The 23,197-nt window shown below is 42.5% G+C and overlaps 1 protein-coding gene across 2 annotated transcripts in view; it reads left to right on the top strand.

The window, feature by feature from the left end:
• LOC308295054 (nipped-B-like protein A) overlaps nucleotides 1-23,197 on the top strand; it is a 37,358-nt gene continuing 14,161 nt past the window's right edge. Inside the window, exons 1-21 of one of the 2 annotated variants that reach the window (XM_080738000.1) lie at nucleotides 1-328; nucleotides 2,595-2,658; nucleotides 3,818-3,964; nucleotides 4,209-4,374; nucleotides 8,313-8,413; nucleotides 8,536-8,641; nucleotides 9,501-9,667; nucleotides 11,416-11,564; nucleotides 12,545-12,635; nucleotides 12,924-13,139; nucleotides 13,724-13,975; nucleotides 14,522-15,288; nucleotides 16,587-16,806; nucleotides 19,790-19,954; nucleotides 20,304-20,489; nucleotides 20,666-20,827; nucleotides 21,153-21,253; nucleotides 21,512-21,598; nucleotides 21,980-22,211; nucleotides 22,344-22,495; nucleotides 22,650-22,730. In XM_080738000.1, the coding sequence (XP_080594126.1) occupies nucleotides 3,901-3,964; nucleotides 4,209-4,374; nucleotides 8,313-8,413; nucleotides 8,536-8,641; nucleotides 9,501-9,667; nucleotides 11,416-11,564; nucleotides 12,545-12,635; nucleotides 12,924-13,139; nucleotides 13,724-13,975; nucleotides 14,522-15,288; nucleotides 16,587-16,806; nucleotides 19,790-19,954; nucleotides 20,304-20,489; nucleotides 20,666-20,827; nucleotides 21,153-21,253; nucleotides 21,512-21,598; nucleotides 21,980-22,211; nucleotides 22,344-22,495; nucleotides 22,650-22,730 (3,465 nt within the window). In that variant the 5' untranslated portion in view covers nucleotides 1-328; nucleotides 2,595-2,658; nucleotides 3,818-3,900. Of the gene's footprint in view, nucleotides 329-2,594; nucleotides 2,659-3,817; nucleotides 3,965-4,208; nucleotides 4,375-8,312; nucleotides 8,414-8,532; nucleotides 8,642-9,500; nucleotides 9,668-11,415; nucleotides 11,565-12,544; nucleotides 12,636-12,923; nucleotides 13,140-13,723; nucleotides 13,976-14,521; nucleotides 15,289-16,586; nucleotides 16,807-19,789; nucleotides 19,955-20,303; nucleotides 20,490-20,665; nucleotides 20,828-21,152; nucleotides 21,254-21,511; nucleotides 21,599-21,979; nucleotides 22,212-22,343; nucleotides 22,496-22,649; nucleotides 22,731-23,197 lie in introns of both variants that reach the window. The other variant, XM_080737999.1, reaches the window with a different exon arrangement.

Below are 23,197 nucleotides of genomic sequence, written 5' to 3'. Positions count from 1 at the left end.
TCTAGCTGGGAGGAGAAATTGGCCACGCTCTTTATTTATGTCGCCGTGGACCGGCTAAGACACCGAAGAACGAATGTTCCCTTGTGCGTCTACGCCGAAACGTTCACCCTTTGCGTGGCGGCAGAAGAGCGAATCGGAGCGACCCGGATTATTGTTGATAGCTTAGCGAGCTAGCTGACAGGCTAGCTTGTTAGCCTGGCGGAGCCAGCCGAGTTCCTTTCTGCGAGCTGCGAGAGAGAAGAAAGGGGGAGCTAGAGATACACGGACACGGATCGAGCTGAAACACCCCCCCCCCTCCCCTCCTTCCCTTTGAACGCAACATCCGAAGGTACATACTACATTAATACATTATCACCCGTTCCATCCACCTCGATGCATTGGGCCTTCCTAATCGGGCTAATTAACGCTTTTCTGGATAAATGTGGGCGCTGCGTACCAGCGTATAGCGCCGTTCTGCCGTTGATTTGAAAGGGTAACGGAAGCTAACCCGACTAGCCGAGCTGCTAGCGTTAGGTGTGTTTTTGCTGCCCCGCTGTAATCTCGCGTTGGCTAGCCCGGGAGTCTTCCATAGACCTGGGGTCTAGCTACCGCGAGATCAGTGGTGGAAAAAGTACTAAATGATTTTACTCAAGTAAAAGTATCAATTACTGCAATGTAAAAATACGGTTACAGAGTAAACGTCCGGAATTCATAATGTACTTGTGTAAACGTGCTAAAGTATTGGCATAACAATGTGCTTAAAGTACCAAAAGTAGAAAGTGCTCAGTATGCAGAATGTCTCATTTCAAGTTTCAAATGTGTAAACATCTTTTGAAAACAAGCAGATCTCCAAGCTCACAATGCGTCGATTCGCGACGCACTGTGAGCTTGTAGATCGGCTATTTTCAAATGGCTCAAATGTGTATATATAGGGATGCTGAAGTGGTTCATATATGTTTTGTAATAATAACAATAATTAATCGACAAAGTAACTAAAGTTTTCAAATACATTTAGTGGAGTAAAAAAGTACAACATGTGGATCCGAGATGTAGTGGAGTAGAAGCACAAGTATTGGAAATTGGAAACATTCAAATAAAGCACAAATAACTCAAAAGTTTACTTGAGTACTGTACTCGAGTACATGTACTTGTAGTTACTTTCCGCCACTACGCGAGATTTAGCTGCGCCGAGGCTCGCGGCCTCAGACTGGATGTCATTTGTGGAGCCCGAGGATCCCCTGCCTCTCTTTTTAGCTAACATAAGGTTAGCTAACCATATCCCGCTTGCACAGTGGTTCCCTTAGTTGATGTTTTTTTCGTTAGCTTGTTTATCTTTCGACGGATAGCGCCAGTGGCTAATCAACAACAGTGCAGTGTCAACCACCCAGCCGCAAAAGCTCGACTATTGTTGTTAGCAGCCAGGCAGGGAGCGTAGTTAGCTGCTGTTAGCGCCACTGTTAATAGCTGCTACTAACGGTAGCTCCACAGCAAAGATAACTTCATGGCAGCCCTGGTCGTTTTTTCTTGCAAAATAGCGTGCAGCGCGTTGCTTCTGCAACTTAAACCAGGTGGATGGTCGTTGGTGGGTTTCTAGGTTTGTATGTTTGTCGTGTGATCGATTCAAACAGGCTATGTTTTGAATTTGCGAGATTGGTTGGCTTGGCTAATGTAGTTTTGATTTGGTTTTGGTGTCATGTTTTGAAGTGTTTTGACCTCCCACTGCAACTGACTGAGCAAAGCAACATTTAGCCAACGTGAGCTACGTCTGAGCAGGCAAGGCAATGTTTTTACACGAGAAATGACGCTCTGCCACGCAAATGTTGCTGCGTCTCCACCACAACAAACATTCGTGTGGCTCGCTCGCCCACTGCCGTAATGTTAGCCAATAGCCAGCGTGCTAATTAAATATGGTAACTGTTAGCTACAGGAGGATGCAGCCCCCCTCCACTACCGCCACCACCATCACAGTGCATCTGTTCCTTTGTGCTGCCTCCTGCCTGTCAGTCTCACAGCTGTCAGCCAAGCCCCTCGCTGCCTAGAGAGAGAGAGAGAGAGAGAGAGAGAGAGAGAGAGGGCTGAAAGGCGTCCGAAAGCTAGCTGTAGCTGGTTTTGTTTACATTATCCATCCTACTGTATACATGGCCATGCTTATGGAGTTTGAGCATTTCAAATGTGTCCTTGGTGAATGAGTCTGAAATAAGATGCTTGCTTATGTTCTGTTGACACAGCATAAGCTACACCAAGTGTGTGATTTAGTTGTTTATGCATGCCTTTTTCTGTAATATCTTTTGCATCTGATGTGCACGAACACATGTACTACACTATCACATCTAGACTTCCTACACTTTATTGCTGCTAATTAAAATCCCATGCATGTGTTTAATGTTTATGCAGACATTTTCTATAGTATTCATATACCTTTTACATCTGACGTGCAGTGCACTAACACATCTACTACACTATATTGCGGATGATATCCCATGCATGTTTGTCAATCAATGTAATGTGTGTTTTGTAATAATGCACTGGTTTGATGTTTAGCCTAATTGCTACTGACAGGGCATTGGTAATTGTCCAAAGGAAACGTGTGAACCAAATCATTTTCTTTTCTATAGGAGTAGGACTTTTCTCTGAAATGTCAGTGGGTCCAACCAAGACTGAACAGAGTTCTTCAGAAAGGTATTTCTACCAGCAACCTGTGGCAATCATCTAGGTAGCCATAAGCACTCAATTGAGATTCTTTAGAGCAAGGCTTATTTTGATGTAGGAGAGCAGATTCAGAATATGTAACATATCATTAGACCTATTGTTGCATTGCCTCTATATTGACAACCATATGCAAAAAAAAAAAGCATTGAATAAGAAATCTCCTAGCTAGTCTCATTTGCTTCATTGTGGAAACCAGGCTCATGCAGCATCCCAGTTTTTCATGTCTTTTCCTTAAAGCGTGGGTTGCATTGCATGTAGATATTTAGAAAATTGCAACCAGATTCTCCCCTTTCTTCTACCTCCCTCCCTCAGGGTGGGAGGTCAATTTGAACGCATCATAGGGCTCTAACATGCCACTTTATTTACAAGTAGCTCATGTAGTTAATGTGTATCAGAGATGCCAGGCTTTCATTGCAGCAACCAAATATTAATTTAATGTTTTAGTAGAATTTTGGTATGCACATGCATAGCCTGGTTTCAGCTATAGGACAAAACAGGATGGCTTGCTTATCTCTTGTTTCTGTGTCATTATAGCGAACTACTGCTATTGAAATTAAATGCATATCATCTCTTCACCTGTGTAGAACCCTCATCTGTGTAGAATCTCTTATGTTGTGCTCCTTTCTTAAATGTTAAACTGCACAATGTTGTTGCATGTACCTACACTACAGAAGGTAAACAAACAGGAATAGACTAAGATGTACTATATTAATATTGTGATTGCATCAGCAGACCATCTCAAATGAAACAAAAAGCAAGCTTTTCTATTTGAATAAATATGTGATTAAGAAAATAAGCTGTTGCATTGATAGATGGTATACCGTTTGAAAATTGTTGTTGAAATGTTATGCAACCAGTTAAATGTTAACCGGAGACACATTTCAATTAAATCAGATTTAAATATAAGAGATTAGGCTGATGTCTGTGGTCAGTTGATTAGAAGAAGTGGAATATTTCAGTCTAACATCTGCAACCACTGTGTCCTGTTTACTATCTTCACTTTGTTTATTCATTTTATCTCTACAATTTCCTTCTCCCACTCTTTCCATCCCTTGTATATTCTTTTCCCCCTAAATGCGACCTCCTCATCCCACTTAATTCCTGCCTTTCCTCTGACATTTTCTCCCAGGTGTCAGGAGATGTGAGGACGGGTGTGTCGTCCATCGACCCCCCTGATCTACCTGTGTATCGACACACTCCCCCACCTTCAGCATGAATGGGGATATGCCTCATGTTCCCATCACCACTCTTGCTGGGATCGCTAGCCTCACAGACTGTGAGTGAAACAAAAACATCCCATTTACAAACACTCTTACAGTCACCAGCCTCACATGTGGTCTAAAATATGAGCGGGAAAATGCCATAACAGGTTAATTTAAATATACAAATTTGATTGCATATTCATTCCCGTCTGTGTCTACCTCCTTTTCACAATTTTCTCTTCCTCCCTGTGTTCTTTCTGGCTTTCCCCCTCATCACTCATCTATCTCATTCATCTTTTCTCTCTCTCGCTGCCTCAGTGTTGAACCAGCTGCCCCTGCCCTCCCCTCTCCCGGCCACCACCACTAAGAGCCTGCTGTACAATGGGAGGATCGCGGAGGACGTCACCTGCCTGCTGGCCTGTCGGGATGAGAACCTGGCCTCTCAGCTTGCCCACGGCCTCAACCAGGTCTCCACAGAACACATGTGAGTATATGAGCAGGAATCTCTGTTAGGGTTGTCATAGTAATGTAATATTTTCCTCATATAAGTATCACAACAAGAAGCAAACCAATTGACACCATCATTTTGGTGTTTTGATCTGAGAAATTGTTTGGGTTTGGTATGGAGATAACATGGATAGTAGTAAACGGTTTCATAACTCTTCGTGCATTTCCTCTAGTATTTTGCCAGGAGTTAGATGCCTCTAATTTATCTTACTAATTAATCTCCCTGTGAAGGCAAATCAATTGGTGGTGATCTTAGAGTAACAATTATGTTTAACGTGGATATGAGGACAAAACAGAGGCATTCATTGTTCATTCACTCGGAACAGTTCAGGAAATTGTATCACTTCACTGAAATGTAGCCTTTGACTCCTAGAAAAGATATCTACAATAAGCTATCACAATAGTATTAGACTAAATATTGCTATTTCACAATAGCAATATGATGTTGCAGTATATTATTCAGCTGTAGAATAGGGTACCAAATTTGTCAGGTTTGTCCGAGGAATCAAGCTTCCAGTTTCTGTACGGCCCATTAGGATGCTTGGAACAAATGCTGTTCTCATCGAAGGAGAATAAACCCTTTTGCAAATCCCGCCCCATTCTGCCCTGTTACTATGATGGGACATTAACCCTGGGCAGATTGTTTTTATAGTGGAGGTGGATGGGATTTTTTTTCCCTTCAAAGCCTCATTACAGCTATATAAAGTACCAAAGGAAAAACACCTAGGTGATATTAATAAAAAGGGAAGACAAAGGTACAGTAGTTACATTGCAAAACAGGGGATTTACCCGAAAATATATGTTTTAATTTGTTTAATCCCAGTGGGACAGAATCCTCTTTGCAGATTCTTTTATAGTGGTAGTGGATGCGATTTTTTTTCCCTTCATAGCCTCATTACAGCTATATAAAGTACCACAAAAAACACATCTACGTGATATTAATAAAAAGGGAAGAAAAAGGTACAGTAATTACATAGCAAAACAGTAGTTTTCCCCCGAAAAATAAATGTTTTAATTAGTTTAATCCTCTGGATCAAAGATAGAAAGAGAAGCGCATTGCATCTTGGGTACTAGGAAGAGGACAGAGAGAATGTTTCTCCTCACATAATAGGCTGGCTTTTCGTAATTCTGCCCATTTAAATTATATGTACCCAATCGTGACTCTTAGACCATTGATAAGGTACATGTGAACTAGTTTGTTGAAGCTTATTCGTTATGATGAGCGAGATCGCTTGACGCTTGCCGTCGCTATCACCGTACCGGCCGATCTCCGTGTCGCGCACTGCGGACAGTTTTTGAAAGGCTGAAGCAACATTCTCCACTGCACAAACTCCACCCCCGATAGCAAAAAGTGAATGTTTTTTTCTGGTTGGCCAGTCAGGGAGTCTCAGGGACCAATCAGAAGGCTGACAAACGGTCTATTGGCTGCCACCAAGCTATGCATGGTATTGAATCTATTACACTTTTCTATAGTCCATAACTGGTAGAATGTGACACTGGTTTGTTTTAACATTGGCACACCATTTTAGTCAAGCTTAATGACTTATTTATAGGCTATAAGTAGGTATCAAAATATTATTGCATTTACCTTCGGTAAATATAGATGCAATATACAATATATGCTTTCCCTGATGTTCTTTACAAGATTTCTAAAATGCGATTTTGAGAAAATTGTGGTGCAAAGATGCAGATGACTTGAGAGATTCAAATGATTTAAAACATTTTGTCTCCAGGCCAAGTTTCATTTATTGATAAGTGCAAACTTGACTGGCCATTCGGCTCATGTGCCATTTGTCCATGGATGTTTCATCTCACGAAACGTCCATGACTGTCTTGAATGTGCCCACGACTTGGCGGGCCAGCGCAGTGCCATGGGAAAAAGATTCTGAACCTGAAATTAGGTCTGTCCTCTTTGCAATGCTCTCTGTTGCAGGTGAAAAGACCCCTTTCCCCTTAAGCCCCTCTGCCAGAATGGGCAATTTCCTGATCCAATGCTTTAATTCAGGGGTTCTGAAACATTTTTCTAGCACAACCCCATATTATGAGGGATTTTTCGTACCATCCCTCATAAGCATTTAGCCAGAATATGTTGCTAGTAGTACATATTGCAACTTATAATGCAACAAGAATTTTGTGATCAAACTCTCGATAACTGGTCTGGTTGTCTGTGTCTGGAATGATCTCCACACTCCGAGCGAGCCGGTCGGTAATGTTACATTGCGTCGCGATCGAAATTTAACACTTTGTGAGGGTACAGATGGAACCAAAATAATTCTAGGAAGATCGTTTATGAACAGTTAAAATCAGTTTGTGTCTACTCTCTAAGCCTCTGCTTACAAGGGCTTAGTGCTTGTGAATGTGAATGTGTCTGCTAACCTTGCATCACCACCAGTCTTTCCACCTTGGAGGAGGAAAACTGTTCTGCTAGCTAGTCTACTTGTTGTTGGGGGCGGATCTGTGTGTGTGTGTGTGTGTTTGTGTGTGTGTGTGTTAAGAGGGAGAGGAGCGTCCGTTGCTCCGTTAGCTTCACGCTGGTCGCAAAAACCTCACTTGTTTTAAGCGTTTCTTAATTAAAATATATTCATCGTTTTTTTGTTTGCCAATGGGCGACCCCAATGGCACCTTCCCGCGACCTCACTTTGGGTCGGGACCCACTGAGAACCGCTGCTTTAATTAGAAGTTAATGAGAAAAGGCCCTGTACAGGCTCATGTCACGTGTGGCGGAAATGGTGGATAAGTAATGGTGGTTATTTGTTATTTATGTTTATTCATGTTTGGTCATAAGACGAAGATGGTAGGCCAGTAGTCACACATGGACGGACGCAGCATTTATCTTCCCCTTCGATTCAATTGCCAAATCTCCCTTTGAAAACAACTGCTTTTTATCGAGCTACAGAACACAACTTGTATTAAAATGACTGATCCAAAAGTGCTGCTGTGTCTTTGGTTTCACCAAAACAAACCATGGTGTAACAATCATTGGGATAATAGCCTTAAAGTTACAGTCCATATATTTTATCTATGTGGGGAGAGGTAACTGCAAAAACATCAAACTGACAATAAAGATGGTGGTGCATCTAGAGGGGATCTCAAACATTTTTATACCGCAACCCCATTTTATTTTATTCTTTTGGCGACCCCACATTTTATTTTTTTAAAGAATATCTTAAAATAAAAACTTTCCCGGTCTATTTGAACTTGTTCTCTGCCAGGATTCAGAGCGTTTTTTCACCAAACCTTTAAAGATCGCTGAATATCCAGTGCTGCTCTGATCCGCGACGCGTGGGCTCAAGAGACGCCCACGGGTGTTAGATTCGGAAAATAATCGTGCCGCGACGATAAACTAGAAAGATAGAGGCTTCCGCTTCAACCTTGCGTCTAGCTCGTTGTCCCATACACATACACTATGGCTTCCCCCTCCCCTTCTTTTAATTCCTAAAAAAAGGGAAACCATTCTTTTTTTTTGGTTCCAGTTACATCATCGACGTGTCAGGTGACATCCAGTGGAATCTGAAATATTGGTGACCCATAGGCTAGCAAACAGCACCATCCACTGGCAAAACACAAAATTCCGCGAATGGCAGAGAATAAGTTAAACGTGTGACGGGTGATGTCACTGGATTACTGTAAACTTGCTGAAAGAGAGCGAACAAATTAGAAAGCACAACAAAGGGGCAACAATCCTAGAGAGCTCTTCCCCAACAAAGTTTATCTATATACCATCAGTTAATGAATTAGGATCTCCAGCATTAACCTCACAGTTTCACTGGAACTTTGGTGTTGAATGTAGTGCACACAGACTGCAGATACTGTGCAGCACCTGTTGATTGCTTTCATTCTTAATCCATTGTTTGACACATTTTGCTTTCTATTTGAACAATACGATTAAACCTTTACTCTGTATTGGAATTCCAGAGAGCTAAAGGACAACCTGGGTAGTGATGAGCCAGAGGGAGATGCACCACTGCTGCTGCAGACCATGTTGGCCAGGAACCCTGGCATCTTCAGGGAGAAAAGTATGGCAAGACACAGACAAGAAGAAGCACTTTTATATAGATTTCCAACTCTGCTTTTTTCTTGTTGTTGGCCAATATAATGGCTCCATCTGAACTAGTTTGTTTTTCCTTTCCCTAAGCAGAAGTCATGCAGCAGCCACTGGTACCACCGTACAAGATGTCCCAGAATTCCATGCATAGCCCGGCCCAGTCTGGGAACTTCCAGCAGGTTTCTCCAAATCCATCAAGGTAAGGCAGCATGTGTTGAATGCTGAATGGCACGGTCAATGACCGTACTTACCGTATTAGCCTGAATATTATACGACTCTGATTATAAGACGACCCATATTTTTCAATTATCATTTTTGGAAAAAAATATGTTGAAGACAAAATATTATATATTATTATATATTATAAGTTATTTATAAAGAAAAACATTTTTATTGTAAAATTATTATAGGAAAGCTCATACAGAGATAACATTCTGCTGTATTGTATTGCATTAACCAATTCATACTGAAAATCGTCTCCTCATAATGTGTATCAGAATAGAATACAGTCCATACTGCATACTGCTGGGGAATAAAAAACACTACTTTTCCCATCAAGCTCAGCGGCCCGTTTTCGTCATTCAGATGCGACGCTCATTTGTAAACGGGAACCATAGGCTACTAGGCAGCCAGCATTAGCTTCATTTACTGTTTGGTTTAAACTTCCACGCTAAAGGTCCTGAAAGATACATAACGTATCTCTCTGGCGAAAATGTCTAGACTTCAAATATAATACAACCCCATATTTTGAGGATGTGTTTTATAGAATAAAATATTCTGTTATATTCGGTCTAATACGGTACTTATCATTTTAAGTGCCACCTTTCCCCCAGGGCTAATTTGTTCCAACAGTTGTTTTCAGTTCACTTTTTCAGTTCCTCTTTACCTGATCCCTTTAACAGTATCCAATTCAATACCTAGTCCTATTGATTTTTTTTTTAATGGTGTCTATAGCATGTTTTTTTTAAGATATAAATACTCCCCCAAAACAATAAAAAAAACAAATGTCCACTACTCTTCTTCCTCCACCCTCTTCCCCATTCCTTCACTCTCCCCAGTCGTTTTGTGTCTCCCCAAAGCGGCTCCAGCAGCAGATACAACATGGGCCAGCAGAACAGTCCAGTGCCCAGCCCCTACACTCCTCAGAGCCCCGCCACTGGCTACATGCAGCAGTACCCCCACCAACAACCACCCAGCTACAACCAGCACCAACAGATACAGCAAGGTGATGGGAGTGTGTGTGAATGTGTATGTGAGTGCATGTTGGATATGGAGACATGGCATGGATGCATGTGAAGCAGATGCTGCTGCAAGTACTAAGTAATATGTAGGATAAAATGCATATGATTGGTTTGTTCTGGCATAGATCCAATTGGTCCGCCGTGTAATAAGCCCATTTCCCGCTGGCATGTAAAGCCGGTAATCCACTGGCGATGTTCCATATTGCCGTCATTTTGGAACAATAGCAGGTGTTGATTGCCGTTGTATTTCACTCAGTCAATCTTGCCACTCTCAACCTTGCATAATGGTACGTAACATTTCCCTCGCTGTTGGAATGGGAATGAAAGTGTCAGAATGCTGTATAGTCGGGGGCGTTAGGGAGATGACATGGTAATTTCGTGCTAATTAGTCTAAAAGCGCCAGATTTTGCACAGATGTAGCCCAGGGTATGCTCTAATGATGTAGCTAGGGCGCCCGAGTCTGGGACATTCGGGGTCGCCACAGTGGCCAAATCAAGTTGGGCTCCCATCGACTTTCAATACAGGAGGAAAATACCCAGAAAAACAAAACTGGGTATTTAAGTAGGATGTGAGGGGTCTAACTAGGGGTTTGTCATGATGCTGAATCCATTGCAAGCATTTGTTTTGCACAAAAAACATTCCTTGGGATATACATGGCCCCAGAAAACGATGGTTTAGTGATGAAAAGTGATGAGTCATCACTTTTCAGAGTTTTGTGGGTGTTTTCTGGAGCTGTGGCGTCCCCGAAGGTTGCCGACTCGGGCGCCCTAGCTAAATCATTAGAGCATGCCCTGGGCTACATTTGTGCAAAATTTCGCAGACTGACTGATTAGCACGAGAAAAAAACCCTAGGCCTTTTATAGGCCATTTATAGCCCAAGGAATGTTTTTTGTGCAAAACAAATGCTTGCAATGGATTCAGCATCATGACAAACCCCTAGTTAGACCCCTCAGATCCTACTTAAATACCCAGAAAAAAAAATGTTGTATACATTTTTGACTTTCTGTATAGAAAGTCAATGGGAGCCCAACTTGATTTGGCCGCTGTGGCGACACCGAAGGTCGCCGACTCGGGCGCCCTAGCTAAATCATTAGAGCATGCCCTGAGCTACATCTGTGCAAAATATGGCACTTTTAGAATGATTTGCGTGAAATATCCCAAACGCCCCCGACAAGTAGTGCCTTACATTAAACTGCTTTGTAAGAACAATGTTGGTGTAACTAAGAGATGAATGTTTTTACATGCATGGATTATAAACAATAACTTGAGTACATTTCACATTCTATTTAATGACTAACTTTCCACTCAGCATTTCCTGATGTTATAAAAGTAGCATAGCTCTTGAATGAATAGTGCAGTGTGTAGGTTATGTGGGTAGGGAGTTGCCGGTGGAGAGAGAGCATGCATGTGTGAGGTTGTAGATTGGAACGGTTTGTTAGCAGTAGCTATGACGGTATGAGTGCAGTAGAGGATTTCTGATTTCTTTTCATCCCAAATAACATAATGTATTGTCTCCAAATGCCTATTCTCATGTGCTTTAGATACCCTCTACCTGTCAAATTAATCTTATGTGGTAACATACAAACTTTGCTGGTTTTGTTTTATTCAGTAATGATGGGGATTACATGTGGGAGAGGATTTTTACTGTGCTCAGGGTCTCTGATAATCAAGAGATTTCTCCCCTAGAGATTCTGATCCCCTCTATAAACACGTATCCTCTGTTATCTACCAGTATCTGTGGCCAGCCCAATGGTTCCTGGTGGCATAAGAAACATCCATGAGGGCAAGGTGTCTGGTCAGATGGCCAATGCTGCCAACCACCACCCAGACAGACATGGCACTGAGGACTACCTGAACATTGTGCACCGACTGGGCAACGAGGTAAGAGAGTTGAGTCTTTATTGAGGATGGATATTTTGGCCTGCGTCTGAGTTGCCTCGATTCTGTGGTCACTCTTAAGGTGTCTCCACACCAAACAGCCTACAAGAAACTCTTTCCAACTCATGGCAGACTGGCAGTTGGTGGCAGTTAGTGGCACAAACTAAGCACAAACTCTAATCAATGCAAAAACATTGTTTTTGCATTGATCTCTGTTTGCCAGTCTGTTGCCAGGTCTGCTCATTATAAGCGACTTTAGGTCTTCCTGTAAAGTAGCTTGTAAATATTCATAGTTGTGGGTTGCTTTTGTTAATGTTTATTTTCCTTAGTGTAGTTGTTTATCTGGGTCTTGTTTTCAAGATTATTAAAATAAAAAGCTGTTGTAATAGGACTAAAGTGGTAAAAATGGTCGCTTCTTTTGGGCTTGTTTTCATAAACCAGTTTGCTTGTTTCACTCGCAAAATGTGTGAGATGTGGCAACACACTTCAGCCTCGTAGCAAACAAATGGTGCGATGCGGTGATTTCTCTCTCCATAGCACCATTACTAGCGTTGCTTTGGAGTTGATTTGTTTAGGAAATTGAGAGTTGAGATTGTGAATATGCTATTTAGTTAAAATGTGCGACAGGAAAATTACTCTGGCTTATTTAGGCTTGGTTTTGCAGCAGTAGCAAACTAAAGGTCCATTCTACAACCCCCTGCGTCTCCTACAAAAAGACAGCAAACGACCGAACATGTCCAGTTTCTCATCGGTGGGTCCCGACGGCTTTATCGACGGCAAGCGTCTCTTGCCGAAAAGCTGCCGATGGCTCCCTTCGGCAGCAAACTTTTTCTGCCACCGACGTCGTCCAAAAATATGTACGGTTAAAAGTTGCCTTTAGTCTTGGGCGTTGGAATTGTTTTATGCTCAGGCCTTTCAGCTTGCGTGTGTGTGTGTGTGTGTGTGTGTGTGTGTGTGTGTGTGTGTTTGTGGTCTGTGTCCAGGAGGGAGACTCGGCTATGAGGAATGCTTCCTTTCCTCTGAGGTCGCCACAGTCTGGCTGTTCCCCGGCCGGGAGTGATGGAACACCCAAATGTAAGCACAAATAGACTTATCCTCTCACTATAAGAACAGCAGAATCTGTTCTTTACAGTTCACATGAATCACAAAATGTGCACAAATAAAGAGCAGTTAGATGTAATCATGCCTTAAGGATTCTCCAAGGTTCTTGGATCATCCTTTGTTTGTTTTTTTTCTTTAGTGGTCTGTATGTCACAAACATTTTTTATTATTGTGACAGTATTTCACCTGATCTCAGCGCCCCTTTTGTATGTTGCCTCTGAAACGATGACTCTTCTTCACCTTGTCCTTGTTCTCTCTCAGCGGGTTCTCGTCCCCCGCTGATTCTGCAGTCGCCCCCTCCCTATGCTGCTTCACCGAGGGAAGGAGACCAGAAACAGCAGCTCCAACAGAGGAAGAAAGGCCCTGCGGTGAAAGAGGAGAAAGACATGTATGACATTGTAAGCTCTCCAAACAAGGACTCCACCAAACTCACGCTCAAGCTATCCAGGGTCAAGTCCAATGAGTCTGACCCACCAGGTAAGTTTCTTGTAAAACAACTTTCAAATGTAAAGTCCATTTCAGAGTTTGATTTGGCTCAGCTTGGCGTCCAATGTCCCATGTGTACCATACTTCTATTACACACCTCCCATGACTTCATAATGTTTATTATGTGATGAAAGAAAATGCCCTTAAAAAAGTAAGTCTTATAACAACTAGCTCCCATGTGGATCTTAGACTTCATGCTGCCAGTCTATAACGTCAGTATATAATGAATTACGGCACAACTTTGCTAACCTAAACTTCCTGGAAATGTACAACATCATTAAGTGAAATATTCACTTACTGAATTCGCTCTTTAGCCTATGTAAAGTTTCTTGAGTTAGGTTCAGGTTCAGGTTTATTAGTCAAATGCATCTCCATACAGGTATAGACATACAATGAAATGCTTGTGCCAAGAGCACTCTCATAACCTGTTATGATTTGACACTCTAATAAAATTGAATTGAAATGGGATACAGTATGTGTTCAAAGCAGTGTATACTGCTTGAACACATACAGTAAGTACCCTCCCCCCGCCCCCAACAAAGCAACTTATGACTGTAATTTACAATCTTCCCCAGGGGACGCTGTGCCAGGCATGGACCAGAACTCGGAGAACATGGAGACAGAGCTGGGTTTTCAGCAGGTACCTGTTCTCCAGCAGAACCTGGGAGCCCGGCAGCAGCAGGCCTCCCAGCAGACAGGGGGCGCCAGTGGCCTCCAGCCTCCCTCCTCCCCTTATGATGAGACTGAGTTGGATGCCCTGGCTGAGATCGAGAGGATAGAACGAGAGTCGGCCAATGAGAAGTGCTCCAAGGAGGTCCAAGACAAAGGTATGTAGGACACGCAATGGAATACACATACAGCTCTGGATGAAATTATTAGTTATTAGTTATTATTATCATTATTAGTTTCTCCAGTTGACTATTTATAGGTATGTGTTAGAGCAGTGGTTCCCAAACCTTTTAGCTCGAGACCCAAAAGGGAAATGTAATGTCTCCCTGTGACCCAAACTAGTGAAAATAGCAGATCTATAAGCTAACGTGTAGCATCGCTTTACAGATAAGATAAAAGTAAGGCCAAAAGTGTAACGTGGCGTGGCGGACAGACAGAGGAACTGACGGAGGGACAGACAGACACCTAATGGAGGTTTTCATAGTAACTTGCGACCTAATGGTCGCAATCAGTGGTGCTCAAACTTTGGCATACCTGTTTTTTGTGTTGGGAAAGCACCAGTAATTCTGATCCAGCCACCTGATTATTCTATTATGATCAGCATTAGAATTTCAGGGGGTTTCGTTGTCAACGGTCTGATCTGATTTCTCTTTGTTTATTTCATTCTTTCTTGCCCTTTGGTAATTTTTCCACTCTCTCTTCAGACAAGCCATTAAAGAAGAGGAAGCAGGACAATTTCCCCCTGGAACCGGGAGCAGGAGGGCCAGGGGGCCCCACTGGAGCCCCAGGCAGTGGATCGGCAGGAGGAGGTAACGCCGGCAAGCTGACCCCTCAAGAGGCCTCCGCTGCTGGCAATGGAGCAAGCCGTCCTCCCCTCATGGTGAGCATCGACCTCCAGCATGCAGGCAGGGCTGACGGCCAGCTAGACCCCTGTCTGGCTGCCCCTATCCCAGCCCTGGAGGCCCAGCGCTGGCCTGAAGAACCAGCTAGTGGTCCCGCAGCAGCAGAAGGTTCTGACACTGTTCTGCGGCTGAAACCAGACGGACGGCCAGAAGTGATCAAGAACCGATTGGATAAACACGATGGCAGACGAGATAGTCGAGACACACCAAGGCACCGGCATGATGGGAAGCCCTCCTCGGAAAGAAGGGTGGAGCCGATCAAGCCGCCCAGCCGCGGGGAACACGGGCGAGACAGGGACAGAGACTCTGACAAAGAGAAAAGGCATCGAAGCGAAACCGGTAAAGACAGTCGGGATCGGCGGTCGCCTGAGGACCGCTTCCGGAATGATCGAGACAGGCCTGGGTACCGGTCCTCTTCTTCTGGAGATCCTGGCCGGGGTAGCAGCAGGCCAGACGGGCCTGGGCCTAAGCCGGCGTCCTCTGGTTCTAGTGGCAAGATTCCAGACTCGTTTCCCGCTCACCTCCTGGGAGGACAGAGTGGAGCGTTGAAAAATTTCCAGATCCCTAAGGTGATCTGGACTGATCCAAAGAAATACGTACTCACTGATTATTATACCACTACTGCCTGCAAACCCATTTAACCAAAATCATGCAACTGCTCATTTGCTTCAGTTTTCATTTTGAATCATTGACATTTTTAAAGGGGAATTCCGGAGGAGTGTTTTTCATACGGTAATCTGATGTTGCGCAATCCATTAACCAGTGGTAGAGATAAAAAAAGGGGAAAAATATATATATTTCTAGCAAGTTAGCTTTGACCGCAGGGGGTGGGATATAGCGACAGTTCGCCTCTTTACGCCAGTCCATTATAGAGCAACGAAGTCATGACGTGACTCACTCATCCCCCGGTTCACAGAAGTAATTTCTCTATGGAGAATAACATTGAGTCATCTTAAAATCGTCTCATAAGCTTTGTGGTCCAAAAATAAACAAACGGTCTCCATGATATTGTCGGGGAGATGTCTCTGGTTTATGATAGTCAGTCTGTCAGTCTAGAGAAAATTTAACTAATTCGGCGACAGTAACATTAGCGTTTTCTCTTTTCTCACCATCAGTTGATTCTTCACATCCATGTGAGTCAAATCGCTGAGATCATTTATTTATGTTTGGATCACAGTTCTTATATGATGCAATGTGAAAAAGGTCGATGGGAATTCAGAATGGGGGGGGGGGGGGAAAACGAACCAGAACAGGATGTGTAAATGACGTCAATCTTCACTGCTCTATAGACAACACTCCGTGGACACATCTCCAGTCCACCATTATGAAGTACATATGTAAACAAGAAACAGGAATTGTCGAGAAATACAAATAAGCGATTTAGCGTAAAATCCCAGTGCACACGATTGGAGGTGCAGAGGACTCGAGATGTTTTTTTTTACTGATTGTTCTGGGATATCACAACATCAGATTAACGTGGTAAAACGGCTAGTCCGAAATTCTCCTTTACGACTTTGTTTTCGAAAGGATGGTTAGTATTGACATATTGGGAGATAATTTGGTTAACTTCTCAGACACGTAGCCTAACCACCTGTTGTGAAATAGGTGGAAATACATTAAATTAGTTCAGCCAAAAGTGATTTGTCCTTAATCTTCCCATAAGATGTTGGATACTAACATAATAATCACTAACCTTGACCTATTTTTGCACATTAGACATGTAATATCCTGTCTAATGTGCAGCTGTATCCATTGTTTACCATTTAGATGAATACCTTTTATTTCTGTCTTTCAAATATTGTACAAAATAGTCAAACGTTTCTACAATATGGACCTCTTAACCGCATTTCTTTCCTCTTTTTCTCAGGTGAAACATGACAAGGATGGTAACAGTACCCCAATGGCAACAGTACCCCAAGCCTGGGCCCAACCCAATGTTAGGCTGGAGAGGCTAGGTCTGATAGAGGCTTTTAAGAAGAGGCCTAAGCCTGTGGTGGTGTTGAAGAAGCTTTCCATTGAGCAGGTCCAGAGGATCATCAGGCATAGCAGGTCTGGAAGGAATAGGCTCTCAGGGAAGTCCGGCAAAAGTAAGGACAAACTTTCACAGTCTTTCTTATTTTTGCTCAATGTGCTCTCCTAAACATCTTTGCTTAGGGGCTTATCTTTGTTCTTCAGAATGTTTGTTTGTGTTCACCTTTAACTTGTAACTTTCATTGCCTTGGTGTTTATCTGGTAGTGATTTTAATCACAAGGGAGGGAGTGTACTTGAGGGTCTAGGCTGCTCTTAGGTTTTAACCCAGTGTGTCTATGGACCTCATGGTGGCGGAAGCGAGGATGTACACAGGATTAACTACAGTTGTGTATCGCTTCTTGCCCTTTTACCACTGGCAGCAAGTTATTTTTTTCATGCACAGTCCCCCTGGTAGCTACAAAATTGTACCTTTGATTCTGCAACAAGTGTTATACTCTCCGCATTACAACTCCGACTGAGGATAAATATGGGCTGAGCAACAGATGACATGCATTTGCAACAAGATGGATGAACTGGATGCTCATGCCAGATGTAAACCTGACTTTAGAGATACAAGAATACTGCCTTTGACATGGCTGGGAGATGCAGGTGGCAATGAGGATCACATAATCTGCTTTTTCTTTTGTGGCGGAGTGTGTGTGTTTCTACATCAGTGAGAGGTTCTGACTGTAATGCTAATCATCCGGGAGAAAATGTGTACCTCCGACCTTGAACTGTAACGCCTGATTTATACTGATTGTGCACCTGTTTGACACACTGGAAATGGCAGATATACAAGCTCAGCTTGTAGAACTGCTATCTTCCAAGTAACCAAATCTAAATCGGGCATTACCCATCTCGTGTTGCCCTTGTACTTGCAGAGATAATTCCTCCAGCTCTGCTTCACCCATGTCAGCATTCATCCCAGGGATGTGCATCAAATCAAATTTTAAAATTCTGCTGTTATGGAAAATCTTGTTTGGGTATTCTCACCACTTTAGCCTGGCAAGAGCGTTTGCCCATCACAGTTCTAGCGGTACATGAACTGAATTCAACCTTGTACAACCATATTCAATTAAGCTGTGTGTTCTGGCTGGTTTTGCTGATGTGGTTTCTGCCTGTGGTGCTGTTTCTGTAAGTGCCTGTGTTGCTTTTGTGCTGTGACCGAAAACGAACAAAACTGTCAGACACTAGGGCTCTTGATTAACTGACAGCTGGAGTGGCATCCAGCAGTGTTGTTGAGCTCTCTGAAATGTGCAACAACTGCTCTGTGTATGGATCAATCTGGTGTTTTGATTGCGTTGCTGTCCACCTGCATCTTGCACCAGGAGATCCCACTAAACTCTCAGGAGGAAGCCATGGCTGTATCACTCAAATCTGGCTTCAAATGTGCATTTGTGTTGTAGTGGTGGTAGGCCAATTTGGTGTGGCACAGTTGCATTTTACATTGATAAATTGACTTAATTTAATTATTGTTCCACACATAGAACTTCTGTTCCAATCTCTCAATCTTTTGTAATGGCGGTGTATCGCCCTCGTGTTAGTGTCTGTGACGTATGTGTGTTGGAGAGTGTGTGGCTAGTGGCTACGCTGTAGCACCTCTCTTCTTCATTCATAGTTGAAATGTAAATGTAAAAAATTCAGCAACTGGCGGTGCTAACAATAAATCAGTGACCATTTACTGTACAGTATTTCAGCAAGCCCACCTGTAAGTGACGAGAGAAAACAGTAAAAACACTGGCCGAAACAAACTTTGCCCTCTTACAAGCTTGCTTAGATTGTACAGATAGAGATGTCTTTTACAGTTGCTCTGACTTAATGAACTGCCACACGCTTTCTTTTTAGTATCCGTCTGTGTGGACACTAGGGGTGCAGCGGTTTTCAGTTTAAAACCAAACCGGACGGTTCGCCCTGCACTGTTTTTGCAACGAAAAGAAAAATATCTATTAAAAAAAGATGTATACAGTGGCCAAATATGGTATCGCATCTGTCATGTTTACATACCATATGCTGCCTATTTGTTAGATGCCATATTCTGAGAGGACGTGGGAAGCTACTCGCGAACTGTCATTGGCTGACCTTGAGCCAATGAGGGAAATGTGACGAATAGTACTAGTTGCAGCGCCTGTTTACTAGTCAGCTCTGCAAACTGTTAAAAAATACCAGAGAAAGAAATTAGGAATTATTATAGAAAAGCTGAAACAATATATTGGGAAAATATGGATAATATTGTGATAGTACAGCAGTGATGATCTGCTGGCAGCTTGCAGGGGAATCAAAGACATGTCCTTGGTCACTCAGACAGTGACATCTCTCTCCATGATTGTGATATTGTTATCAGGCATGAATGCATTGGGGACTTTTAAGTGTAAACAAAGGAAGGCCTCTGGCCGACAACACATTTGTGAGCTTGTGTTTTATCTGCTCGTTTCACAGCCTCACAGTAAAAGATAGACTGCAACATTGTTCAAATCTATTTTAAGACCATCTGAGTGAAATAAATATATCTGCATTCTTGATGCAACCAGCAAGTCCGCTAAAGCCAGCTAGCATTTGGGCTTCTTCTGGATATGTTCTTTCAAGTACATTCCTCTGTGTGACCACCTAACAGAGGTTTGATACTTGATTTATGTTGTTTGCCTCTAATTACTTTAAGAGATTTCTGGGCAGAGCATATTTATTATAAACACACCATCCTGTCAACCCCAAATTGGAATTATGTTTTGAGGGGCTTCAAGCACTTTTACTTCTGCCCAGAAGTCCCTCCACAAATGTGTAGCATTGATTGCACCACATGTTGTAGAAATGCTATTTATCCCAGCTTCCTCACAAGAGTTATTGTTGGGATTGTTTTATCAGGTCTTTATTGTTTAACAAGGTTATTTACCCTAACATTATGGATTTTGTTCTGCATTTAGCCGTATGTATTTGTATGTTACTCTGTTTCTCTTCGTACAAGCTGCTCGTAAGTAATTGCCCGTAGGATTAACAAAGTTGTTTTGAATTTGACATGTATACGTATGTGTACCTAAAACGTGACATCCTGTCTTAACCAACAGGTGGTATGGACCCAAGTGTTCTGAAGGACCTTCCCCCAGAACTGCTGGCAGAAATTGAGTCCACTATGCCACTCTGTGAAAGGGTCAAGATGAACAAGAGGAAACGAAGCTGTGTCACTGAGAAGCCCAAGTATGCAGAGGTCAGCTCAGATGAGGAAGGAGAATGTGAGTATCTGCTTAAAAGGTCTTCTCACATTGAGTTCTGTAAGTAGTGGATCTTTATTCTCAACTTGAAGATTTTATTGTCTTTCTAGTATTGGAGAAAAAAGATACCATTGCAAGTAGTACAAAATGGCAGAAACTGAAATACGTGTGCAATGTTTTTTGCCCATCTGCACTGAAATGTGATCTTTTATAAACCACACTAATTAGGCAGGTTGATTATAGTAATGGTCACTAGCCTCGAGTCTCAACCTCATTTTGATTAATTGTCCATTCTATCAAAGCCGTTCCCAATGCTAATTGTTGACTTCATTGAAAGCTTAGCCTGACCTTTATATTTTTGTATTTGCAGCTGCAAGGAAGCGCCATCGGGGGCGTGACAAAGGGGACAAGGCCTGGGAGACTGAGGAGCCTAGGGAGCGTCGTGGTTCAGGGGAACATCGGAAAAGTGGAGGCATCCGAGACGGCCGGCGAGGCTCAGGCAGCCGCTACCGGGATTCCTCCGATGAGGACTCGCCGCCACCCAGCATGAGTGAAGGTCAGTGTCTGTAACTGTATTTATGACCGCTATGCTTCTTGTTCTATTGCAATTAATATGGCATGAATGTCAGATGGATTTTGTATCTTTCCATTCAAGATGGAATGCACAGAACCTACAAAAGTTATAAATCCAAACCAAACCTAGAGCCGTTTTCTTTTGTCATGATGTCTCAGTTGCCAGAAAGATGAAGGAGAAGCAGAAGCAGAAGAAAAGGAAAGCTTATGAACCCAAGTTGACCCAAGAAGAACTGATGGACTCTTCAACGTTCAAGAGGTTCTTGAACAGTATCGATAACATACTGGAGAATCTCGAGGACATGGACTTTAATAATGCAGGTAAATGTCATTATGTTTTACATTTTAATAGTTATTTGGTCACAATTCTGTTGAATGGTTCATGTTTCATTAAAGTAGCTTATAAGTATAGCCTTTTATTGAAGAAATTCTGTTTGCTTTCAATAAAGGCATCAGTATTAGTTTCCAAATAATATTCACAAATAGCCAGCCCCGCTTGAAGAGCTGACAGAAAATAATTTATTACATTAAAATTGATCATATTGTGTGTCTCTCTCTCTGTGTGTGTGTGTGTGTGTGTGTGTGTGTGTGTGTGTGTGTGTGTGTGTGTGTGTGTGTGTGTGTGTGTGTCTCTGTCTCTCAACAGATGACGATGACATCCCTCAGGAACTGTTGTTAGGCAAACACCAGTTGAGCGAGCTCGGCAGCGAGTCGGCCAAGATTAAGGCTATGGGCATCTCCAGCAAGGTACTACTTAGATCCAAGTAGATATATACAGTATATACTGTAATTCTTCATTTACAACTTAGCTCCAAAGCAAAACGAAGCTTTGGTAGGGCTTTGGGTTGTTTATTTACCATCCACTTATATTGCACTTGTTTATGTCCTAAATTTTTTTTTTGACAGTTTAACTGTCCAGTAGATGGATGTTTGGTTTCTCCTTGTCCAGGGTTAGTGGTTCAGATGTCGGGGTACCTCCTCCTAACTTCCTCTCTATTGTTGCAGATCCCGTCAGACAAACTGGTTAAGCTACTGAACATTCTGGAGAAGAACATCCAGGATGGATCCAAGCTCACCACCATGATGAACCCTGTGAGCCCCTCTTACTAATCTACTTTAACTATGCTTCTCTTCATACAGTTTGGAGCTTGCCCACTGAGCCAGAATTTTCATCTGAAGTTGTTGCACGTTAAAATAAATACAACCTCACATTGTGTCAAACACGTTTACAGACTGCTCCCAAAATTATCGTCCATCATAAAAAAACGTCATACCCGTTTTTTTTGCAATCATCTGGTCTATAATGTTGCATTGTTTTGAAGCTGAAGATTTTTATCAGATGATGGATTTAAAAAATGCATACGAAAATACAGACTTCAGTGAGCAAGATCTTTACACAGAAAACGTATAGCATGTGGGTCAAAGACTAGAAAGGTTAAACAATTTCTTAATTGAGTTTTTACGTCTGCTCAGGACCACGATGGAGAAGATGAGGAGAGGCTTTGGAGAGACCTGATCATGGAGAGAGTCACCAAGTCGGCTGACGCTTGTCTGACTGCACTCAACATCATGACCTCAACACGCATGCCCAAGGCCGTGTACATAGAAGATGTTATAGAGCGCGTGCTGCAGTACACCAAGTTTCACCTGCAAAACACACTGTATCCACAGTATGACCCCGTCTACAGGGTTGACCCTCACGGAGGTGAGAATAGGGCAAAATAACCAGTACCACCCTTTTTTTCCCTACAGAGTAGTCTGCATGAGTTTTATTGCAGAAAAGGTTCTACTTTGTTCGTCCAGAGAAACTAAGCTTGAAAATTACTTCCATTTACAGGTGGTATATTGAGTTCCAGAGCGAAGCGAGCAAAATGCTCTACACATAAACAGCGTGTGATCATTATGCTCTACAACAAAGTGTGTGACATTGTCACCAACATCGCTGAGCTGCTAGAGATTCAACTGCTCACAGATACCACCATCCTCCAGGTAACTACTGGACGCAATCCAATGATAGCACTTATCAATTGTTTGACCAAACAGACTTAAAATGGAAAGAAGATAATATTAATAGTTATTAACTTCTCTCCTCAACTCACTTTTCTCCCTTATTTTCTCCCTTATTGCCTATGCTTTGTTTCAGGTTTCTTCAATGGGGATCACTCCATTCTTTGTGGAGAATGTCAGTGAGCTTCAGTTGTGTGCCATCAAACTGGTTACAGCAGTAAGTATTCTAAAACATTTCTTTTGTGCCAAGTATAATAGCAGACCAATGGTGGTCAATCTTTTTTGGTGTTTTATAACTTCTAAAGGTGGCTATCTACCAAGCAGACAACAAGAGACTCTTTCCAACTCGTTCAGACTGGCAGTATGTTGCATTTAGTTGGCACAGACAAAGCACAAACTCTGATCGGCCGAAAGAACAGTGTTTTGTTAATGCAAAGTAGTCTGAAACACTGATCTGTGTGTGCCAGTGTGTTGCCAGGTCTGCTTGTTATAAGCGAAATTGAGCTTGTTTTCCTGTAAAAATTGCTTGTAAATATTCATGTTTGCTGCTTGCTTGTGGTTTGGGCTTGTTTTCTGAAGTGTAGTTGCTTATTTGGGCTAGCTTTCGAGATTATTTTTTGAAAATAGCTGATGTAATAGGGCCCAAGTGATGAAACTGGTCGCTTTTGAGCTTGTTTTCTTAGA

Source organism: Nannobrachium achirus (assembly GCF_963921795.1).
Source record: "Nannobrachium achirus genome assembly, chromosome: 12".
Taxonomy (NCBI): Eukaryota; Metazoa; Chordata; class Actinopteri; order Myctophiformes; family Myctophidae; genus Nannobrachium; species Nannobrachium achirus.
Note: the sequence above shows the minus strand (reverse complement) of the source record. Positions and strands in the feature narration are given on the sequence as shown.